The sequence below is a fragment of the Hibiscus syriacus genome, unplaced genomic scaffold (genome assembly GCF_006381635.1).
Source record: "Hibiscus syriacus cultivar Baekdansim isolate YM2019G1 unplaced genomic scaffold, ASM638163v2 tig00110557_pilon, whole genome shotgun sequence".
In the NCBI taxonomy this organism is placed as follows: domain Eukaryota; kingdom Viridiplantae; phylum Streptophyta; class Magnoliopsida; order Malvales; family Malvaceae; genus Hibiscus; species Hibiscus syriacus.
This window is the reverse complement of record NW_024062780.1, coordinates 121,647-131,376: the sequence shown is the minus strand read 5'-3', so window position 1 is coordinate 131,376 and position 9,730 is coordinate 121,647. Positions and strand designations below refer to the sequence as shown.

The window sequence follows — 9,730 nt, the reverse complement described above, 5'->3', positions numbered from 1 at the left end:
TGGTCCAATGAAGGGCTTGAATAAGGTACTTAAATGCCTAAAATTTTAGTCTCGTTTCTAGTTCTGAACCCCAAGGGTTCTTGGGAAAGGTTTTGTTTCTAATGTTTGTGGAGCACATATTAATTCCAAAGTACCTAGGAGCTAGAGGACCATGGTTACTGCTAAAGAGGGACTAAGGGGTTCCTTGGACATATAGTGGGCTGCTATCCTTTTGATGACAATCACTTTCAAGGATGCCAAATTCAAGCTTGATCAGAACACTCCATTTAAATAAAGCAAATCATGAACAAAAGTTAGTTTCTTATATGTTCTTACAGGCAGCAATCAACAACGAGAATTCAAATCTATCTTCATCTTCCTGCACCACCCAAAGCTGGCTATCCACTTCACTTCTTGTCCTAAACATGAAAAAGGCTGAACCGGCAGCCGGGTTAAAGAGCCAGTCGTGCACATCCCACATCAAATCAACTGACATTCCATCAACGAATATTGTCTAGTTTCTTCTGAAATTCCATTGCAGCCTCTTGACCCGAATCACTGTCTTGTCATCGTGCAGACCAATAAGACCGGATGCTTTAGGCCTTCATGTTCTCCGCTACATCTTATCAAAATATCATGTGGAATGCCGATTTCGTTGAATTGAGCCTTGGTGGAATAAAGGGTATTGCCTGAACAATGTTCTTGTCAAGAAATGAGGGAGGTTATAGCGACCGGGACTGTCGTTTTGAACTTGTTGATTTCTTCTTGTGCCATATCACCTAGCGAAAGGCTTATCTCTGAATCAACCGTGACTATGACATAGAATCCGTTAACCGGTTCAAGTCCTGCCTTATACTTTGCAGCTGAGAGATCCCAAAATCTTTCAGCAAAAGATTTCAATCTTTGAATTCTCGGATTGGACAACTTTGTTGCCTTTCATCTTCCTGAAGAACCTCAAATTGGTGTTGAGAATGAAACACGGTGAAGAGTCATCGTTGAAGTTTATGCTTAGGGTTTGATTCTTGCACCAAGTGAGCTTGATGAAGACCTGCTTGTGGGTTGAAAGAATGACCTTGTAAACGGCGTCGACTGAGTTCTGGACTGAAGGGAGTAGGCTCAGAGTCGGAGAGATACAAGCTTTGCTTGAATAGCTAGAACGTGGGGATTGAGAAACATTCACTGCGTTTTCACTAAAACAAGAAACGATGTCTCTCATATTGCAGCTAAATAACAAAAATATTAATGGTGGTTTTATTAAATCAGAAGTTGGTTTCTTTGAGGGATTCATGAGAGAGAAAGGAAGATGATGAAGATTTAGAGGGATGAGTCTCTCTTTTGGCTTCTCGTGAGCATATATAAATGAATATGGTGGAAAACTGGACAAGGTTGGTGCTTCTGAACTGTTTCTCCCCTGCTTTCGATATTTCTAAAGAAGAAATTTATGTCATGCAAATAACTGGAAGACAGGCCACAGCAAAGAATGCAGGTTATCTAACAAATATATTAAATATGAATGTATAACACAATTATATGAGACAAATATAATATAGAAAATTAACTAGCTCATGATGGGACGAAAAAGTTATTTGAGAAATAATATTGAGTGATTATCAAAACACAATTTTCTTGAAAATATTGAGTGATAATTTTAACAATCGTGTATTTCCCTAGACACTACTGATGCAAGCCAAAACCCAAATAACCAGGGAAATGTGGAATGAAGAGAATAAAGTAGAACTATAGAAGTTGAAATTATAGGGGTGAAATGCAGAAATTAGAGAAAGAGAGAAGTTCAATGTGTATTTTCATTTTCCACATTCCCCCAGAAAACAACATACGGTTTATGTGATATTTACATAAAGAACAGAAAATACCAGAAATAACAAAAATGACACCGACAAAATTGACATTACTTGTAGACACATAAGCTAAGCCTAATGCCATCGTGTTTCTAACTAATCAACTAGTCCATCATCTATGTGTGGAAAATGATCCGTAACAACTACCTTGCAAGACCAGCCTAGTAAACCTTAAAGGCTGAGAAACATTAAAAGGTTATCACTTGACTCTCAAAACAAGGCTGCCGTTAGTCTCAATACTACTAACAATTTCACTATATTCTCGAGTTCAACCACCTTGGTTGATATAAAATGACTCAAGGATATCCTGTGCTTTTAAATGAGGGAAAATAAGCAGAGCAACTTACAAAGCCAAAAGACTACATTGCCAAATGCAAATTCAAGTCATGGGGGATATGGAAACAATCTCTATTACACTGGTATAGTGAAGCCATGGTTTACAAACCAAGGAGAACTCTATAGTCCAAGCTTCAAAAACTTACAGAATGAAAAGACTAAATATTGCAATATCTATCATAATTTTTTAAACCCCGCACAAAGGATTATATTTTAAATGATGCTAATTATACAAATAAGCCAAAATATAAGTTTTTTTAGTGCCTCTTTATCATTTATGTCACTATGATCCACTCAAGCTTCCAAATAGACCACCAAGCTTTAAAAACAAGTACATCGTCCTCATTTCACATAGACAAACATCTAGAATGCAGCGTTAGCCAATTTTAAGGCAATCAAATTCAAATTTCTTAAAGTATGGTTGAAATCTTCTAGAACTATCCTCATAATTAGTTTTAAGATGCAAGGATGCAAATAATAGACATAAACTGCGGCAACAGCAACACTTATTTCATTTTTAAGGACCTATCAGAATTCAGAAGTGTTATCACTATTCATCAGCATAACTGTAACAATATTCAAAGCTGGATGCAATGATGGATTTATTTCTCTAACTATTCTGATGAAATCAGTACAAACTTTTAGCAAGGAAACATCCAGTGGATGAAGTTAAAACCATCACAAACTAGGGAGAAGAATTACACGAGTCAGTTAAAGCTGCCTAACAAGTAAAAGGTGGGTAAATAAGCACATTCAGCAACTAATCAACTGAAAAGCTGAGTTCAAACCAGTGAAATGATGTAAGCAGCATCATTAGATTCAGTGACCATTACTATACTTTACCCTAATTTTAATTTGTATTTGTTTCCCTTTTCCTTGTTAATTTCAAAATAACATAATATATGATTACTTTCGTTTTTATTTAATTAAGATGAAGTCATTAAAAGTTAATTGTCAAATATTTTGATATAATTATATATTTAGTCCATGTTATTTACATATTCTATCAATTTATAATTATTTTAATAAATTAAAATAAACATAATCATCCAATCGAATGATGACATGTGTCACTAGTATCATGTGTCATGACACTTGTCACTCTCGAGTTAAAAGAAACAAAACAAAGCAAATTAAGGCCGAAGGAATTTGGACCTAAATAATTTGAGAAACCAAGCATCTACCCAACCATTGAACTAAGACCAATACTTGATTTAAAATAAACAACATGATTTGGATAGGCAGGTCGAGTTACTTGAAAATTTTACATCCTCCACCTGACCCGAAAATTTTACACCCTCCACCTGAGTCAAACCCAATCTGACTTTTTGAGATAAAATTTAAACTCGACCCGACTCGAAATAATATATTTATTAAAAAATATTATTTTTATTAAATAAAAATACAGATTTAATTGGGAACAATAATATATATAGGGGTATTATTATAATTATTCCTAAATATGTAAGGTAAAATTATAATTATTTTTTTCAGGTTGGGTATTTTTACCTGAACCCTTGACCAAAGTTTGGGTTCAGTCTCATGCCCATCCCTAGATGTACATATTTTGTATCTTAACGTATAAATATTTAACTTAAATTCATAATGTTTTATATATATTAACTTAAAAAATATTTTTATATTAACTTATAAAATCTATTTTATTATTAATTTAATTTAAAATTATTTTATTTTTATTTTAAAACATTTATATTATGATAAAATATTTTAAAATTAAGATAAGAATAAATATATTTAATAATTTAAAGCAATAACATAATATATTTAGTAAATTAAGATAAAAATACATTTTTAAAAAAAGTTAAAATAATAATTAAATATAGTTTAGATAAGAATAAAATATACTTTTAAATTTAAACAAAAATAAAATATTTTTAAAATATATTTAATAAGTTAATATAAAAAATATATTTCTTAAAATCAATACATATAAAATATTATAAATTTAAGTTTAGTATTTATGCACTAAGATACAAAACATTTATATCATGTTGAATTGTTATGTATTTTAGGCCAAGCACTGATCTTGGTTCAATGGTTAGGTACATATTTGGTTTCCCAATAGACTAGGAGTGAATCCTTTAGCCCCAAGTTGCTTTGTTTTATTTTCTTTCAACAATAGGATGGCATGTGTCACCTTCTAATTGGTGGGAAAATAAATATATTAAATTAAAATAAAATTAATCCTCCAACCGAATGGTGACATATGGCACGACACGTGACATCAATCGATTGGAGGATTAAATTTATTTTAATTTATTAAAAATAGAACTAAATCAAGAGAATATATAAATAACAAGTACCAAATGTGTTATTCTACCAAACACCATGTCACCTAATCTGTTAACGACAGTTAATTTGTGGTGACCACATCCTAACTAAATAAAAACGAAAATGATCATATCTTAATTAGATAACCGAGAGTGATAATATATTATGTTTTTCGAAATCATCTAGGAAAAGTTGAAAAACACAAACATAATCGACCATTCATGTAGTTAACCCAAAGTTCTATTATGTAATTCTTTTTTGTTTCATAAAAAAAATGTTCCCCTTCCGTCTTCCCTTCTAAATTTCTGTTCTTAATTATATTAAGAGCTTATTAAAGTTATACATCAAGTTGTGATGCCGAAAATTTGAAAATAATATTACAGTTTTGACTAGGAAGGACTCTTTCAAAAGCTGGGTTCACTATTGTCAGGAGTTTAAATAAGGCTATTTAACTATAATTTATTATTTTACATACAAAAGGAAATTATTTTAATGTGGGTATTGATAATTTTGTCTTGTCAAATTCTAGATTTGAGGCCTTTCGACTATACAATTATCAGTGTAATTATGTAGATTGACTGACTAGGAAAGGAGGTGGATTATGTCAATGCAGGACCAAGATGTACATATGCAAAATTGCACGTATGCCTTCCATCCTTAACTGTTCTTTCTATCAACTGACGTGTTAGTATTTGATTTGATGCTACGGTTTCTAGCATTCTTTTAATTTGATCTCTTTGTCTACATACAGAGATTTTAATGCAATGATTTATTTACAGAAATTACTTCTCATTAAAGTCATGCATATGAAGACTGCATATGAAGATTGTTCAACTATATATTTACTTGTTTATTTATACATACATTGCATTTTATCTTTATCTTTAATTTTTTGGCTGTCGGAGATCTTCCACGAAAGTTGCTCTCAACTCTGGAGGTAGGGTAGCGTTAGAGGCAACCTACTACCCTACCTCCCCCTTACCCCATTACACATGAGAATAGAATTTTGTTGTTGTTGTTGTTATTTTAATTTGATCTTTGTGACTTATTTACAGTGATCTATGACTTCAAAGTTTGGACAGTGTTTCTTAAGAACACTGGCTGTCATGTTCATTCATGCTAATGTGCTCTTATCATGAAATCATGGTCTTTCAGCAGAAGAATAAGGTCAATTTGAATCTTACCGCTTCTCACTTGTTTATGTAGAATATTTGTTGTAAGTGGTGCTCTCTGTGCTTTTCATTGCTGCAAAATCTAGAGCACCCAAGGCAAAAAAAAATATCTTCATATTGTATTGTCAAACTCTATTGCATGACGAATAAAGTCAATTCTGGCTTTTAATCTGATGAGAATCTCTGCAATTTAGTGAACCCTACGGACAAAATAACATAAGATTGATAGAACTAATATTAAACCATGTTCAATCTATATAGTTTGAATGACATCGAATAATATTTTGTGGGGGGAACACAAATAAGCTAAACTTCAATGAAGTTCAAAATTCCCCTTGAATAAAAACATAAACATTTTATCTTGAAGACCACACATGTAAAATCAGACAAAAACTGAGGCAAACACTACATAAAACATAATATTCTTAAATTCATTAAAGGGAAACACCGCCGCAAAAGTTTGTTTAAACCTTAAATCTGACTACCATCGTCTACCAAAAACACAAGACATGTCTCTCTGCCCCAAAATTAGACATGCACATTAGAGCATGTAAACCCAACCTCATTTGCCACCATGTTTTGCCTTCTTGTGAGATCCTGGACCGCCAGACTTTGGAGTTTTCGCTGAATTTTTCCCAGCCATCTTAGTGGGATGCGGTGTTGCTGTATGACCGCCCTTCTTACCATCTGCTGCTACAATTGCAAGCAATTATGATCAGAAGATAAAAATAAATGAACAGTCCAATACTGGTGAAAAAGTAAAGTAGTCAGTGGCATAAATGACGCTTGATACTGCTGATTTTCAAGCCTACAACGATAATGACCTGACTTCTGGGGTGAAACTGCAGATTTAGCCTTTTTTGAAGCAGGGGTTGCAGTTTCCACAGGTCTCTTCTTGCTCGACTCAACCTTGAAAAGAGGAAAACATGAATTACAACTATGGAATCAGGTCAGATTCAACAATATCTTCTATCAAAGATACCTTCTTAGGTGTCTCTTCATCCTCTTCATCTGAACTTTCATCCATAGACATCTGTTCATACAAATAAAAAAAATCAAGTAACAACAAAGATAATACAAAAAAGAAACAGGTAGCAAACAACTCAGAGACCAATCAGACCAGATATCAGAATCAGTAAAACAAATGAATTAAAAATTTTGGCCAAGTTATGATAAGAAACCTCATCATCCTCAGAATCATCTGAGTCATCAGAACCACTTTCATCCTCTGAATCATCATCGTCATCATCCTCGGTTTTCTTGGTAGGTTCTGCTATCTTGACAGCTACTGGTTTCCCAGCATCGGCTTTGGCTGTTTTCACATCTGTCTTGGCTTTTCCTGGAGCAAGTAAGAAAACGTTAAACAATTGAAATATGAAATAATCAAATCTTCAACCATTGATATAAATCACACAGCACAGAAAGAGAAATTACCATTTTCTGCAGCAACCAGAGGAATCTTCTCCTCCTCATCACTACTTTCTTCATCACTAGATATATCTGTAAATAAGAATAACAAACATGATAAATAATTTAACAAAATAGACAAAATTGCAAGTAGGACAAATTTTATTTGAGGCCTCACCAAAATCATTAGTGGCGACAAAAGAGATTAAAAAAAAGTCAAGGAAGCACAAGACTGAACAAGAACACTTCATATTTATTTAAAAACAAAAGCACTATAATAAAGAAAATAAGTAAATTCATTCCTATTAATAAAAGGATATCCTTCCTCTGGAATATGAGTCTTGTAACCGAGGAAATAGACACTCCCATTTTTCCAGTTGTGAGAAAGCTCAAACTCTTGGTCAAATACAAGATCAAAAGACAACTGGGGGCAATTCTGGCGGGAAAGTGTTCCAAGAACAAGTTTCTTCCCATTAGCATTCACATAAAGTGGAACAGATTCTGACTTGTTCTTCGATTCACCAAGTGATGCCTAAAACACAAGTTACATTAAGAACAAGAAAAATCCATATTTATTAATATAAACTTCATTAACTAAATAACCTCAAACCTGGGAAAGATGTATGACGTATTCAGCACCAGGGTCTGCTTTGATAGGCTGTCCAGCCTTAACTTCAATACCTAATAGTAACACAAAAGGGTATCAAATACATTTGTTCAAACTAAAAAACAAAATATCAGAAAATGAATAGGTCTTAAAACATTCTATGCAAAAAAATCAGATGTGAATGACCATTCTATTCAAGCTTCCATTCAATGATAACGAGATGAAGTGAACCTGGAATACTTTAACTTGCATTTGTGAAATGATACTAATAAACATAACTAGCTATACGAGAAAATACTAAAAAACTTCTTAAAGTAATGTTACTATCATGTATTGACAGTGAAAAGGAGAAAAAGATCCAATAAAAAGGATCAAAGCTTCCAGAAAATAACTATTAACTTCTAAAAACAAAAAGAAATGTAAACAGCAAAAAAATAAGAAATGGCAAGAATGTTCAAATAAAACAACACTAAGCAACACAGAAGAAGAAAAAGAGAGACGAAGGCAAAGGCCCAAACCAAAAAATAACGAAAAGAGAAAGAAGCTTACCCCAGAACTCCATAGAGAATAGGCTTAGGGTTTTGGAAGGAGAAAATCAAGCGATAGAGTAAAACTCCTTCCGAAGAGGCGGCCAATACTGTGTCGCTGAGATTCATTTATAAGCAAATTGCCGCCCGTTTGCGATTATTCAATTTCTAGGGTTTCTTTTTATGGATTGTTTGATTTTGGATGCTTTAATTTTCTAACTTTGGACCTCAAAAAATTAATCGGACCCAATCGTGATTTTAAATGACACGGGCTTTGGGCTATATTTTTAATTAAGCCCAATGTTTTAATTAATAATAATGCTTTGTAAAACTGAAAAAGCCCATCATTTAAACTACTGTTAAGTAATTAACCTACTCAAATTCTTTTATTCTTACAAAAAATATATTTATATTTTATAGTTTATTGATTTATTTTTAGGCGCCGTTTAGTTCAGGTTATATTTAATTCCTGCTGGTAATCTTTTTTTCAGGGTAAACATACTCATGTTTGGATGGACTACATTCCCAAGTGCAGGAGAAGAATAATTACCAACAATGATTTTTTTCATACTTTCCCGGGAATGTCATACCCCCATCTCTCTTAGGTATTTACTTATTCCCGGCCCTCTTGTCTAAAGTACCCTTCTCTCCGCTTGGTTATGGTTGAAAGAAAATTGTTATGAGGAGAATGTCGAGCGTAGTTTGGAGGAAACACCATGTCCCTTTTTCTCAAAACTTAAAAACGATCAAGGGAAAGCTTTCCATGGACATCGATCCTCCACTCATAGAGAACCTCGCTACTGTCGATGATTGGCGGAATGCTCTTAATAAAGTTATTTCGGTCGTCCTCGTCCTCCGTACTACTGCTTGTCGTGCTTTTGATACGGAGCCTGCTGGTACTAGTTATGCTATTGGTTTTGTCGTTGATAAGCGAAGGGGGATTATTCTCACTAATCGCCTTGTGATCAAACCAGGTCGACTTCCGTCAACACTTAATTTCTTTATTTAATTGTTCTTTGTGTTGGCTTTGCTTGATACTTCTGCTATTTCCTCTTTTGCTTCTCCAGATAGAAGTGAAAAAGTTCGTTACTTATTAGTAATTGAAAAAATATATAAATTTAATTGTTTTGAGTAATTAAATGAATGATTTTGTTGTTGCACGGATCAATGGATCACTTATGTTTGATACTTTGATTGTGTCTTTAATTTTTTAGCTATATGCTCATATTTATTCTTGAGTATGATTTTATTTTTACGATTATAGTTTTTACTTTTGAGCAACTTTTTGAAGAAGAATGAAGCAAATAATATATAAAAAGACAATAGTTGAATGATGTTGTCTGTGTCTTTAAAATGTTGGAAACAATATTTGTAAATTGGGAAAAATGACTCTGTTTTGTCTGTTTTTAGGACTTGTTGGTGCCGAAGCAAAATCGAGAAGAAATAATTATGCATCCTATATATAGAGATCTGGTGAGTAAACTCTGCTACATAGCATTTATCTTGTTTTGGTATTATTTAGTTCATTTTTATGCACTAGGATTTCTTGAC

The 9,730-nt window shown here is 33.0% G+C and overlaps 1 protein-coding gene and 1 pseudogene across 2 annotated transcripts; both read right to left on the bottom strand.

Moving 5' to 3' along the window:
• Window positions 1–301: 301 nt before the first annotated feature.
• Window positions 302–1,463, bottom strand: LOC120132055 (annotated as a pseudogene).
• A 4,585-nt stretch (window positions 1,464–6,048) lies between these two features.
• LOC120131941 (histone deacetylase HDT1-like) lies at window positions 6,049–8,293 on the bottom strand. Of its 2 annotated transcripts, none has more exons than XM_039148799.1 (9): window positions 8,202–8,293; window positions 7,656–7,726; window positions 7,366–7,577; window positions 7,224–7,234; window positions 7,073–7,138; window positions 6,820–6,977; window positions 6,621–6,671; window positions 6,448–6,547; window positions 6,049–6,328 (listed from the first exon to the last, which is right to left on the bottom strand). In XM_039148799.1, exons 1-9 carry the CDS (start codon window positions 8,212–8,214, stop codon window positions 6,201–6,203), a joined length of 810 nt encoding a protein of 269 aa, XP_039004730.1. In that variant the 5' UTR covers window positions 8,215–8,293; the 3' UTR covers window positions 6,049–6,200. The 2 variants fall into 2 exon arrangements, with proteins under 2 accessions (XP_039004730.1, XP_039004731.1); XM_039148800.1 differs by having other exon boundaries at window positions 6,049–6,325; window positions 6,463–6,547; window positions 8,202–8,292.
• Between the last annotated feature and the right edge of the window lie 1,437 nt (window positions 8,294–9,730).

What these genes read in the sequence shown, in the direction of transcription:
- LOC120131941 (XM_039148799.1), bottom strand. An exon ending in ACGTCATACATCTTTCCCAG is followed by an intron (nt 7,578 to 7,655) that starts GTTTGAGGTTAT and finishes CTTGTGTTTTAG; the next exon opens with GCATCACTTGGTGAATCGAA. An exon ending in GTCAGGTCATTATCGTTGTA is followed by an intron (nt 6,329 to 6,447) that starts GGCTTGAAAATC and finishes CAATTGTAGCAG; the next exon opens with CAGATGGTAAGAAGGGCGGT.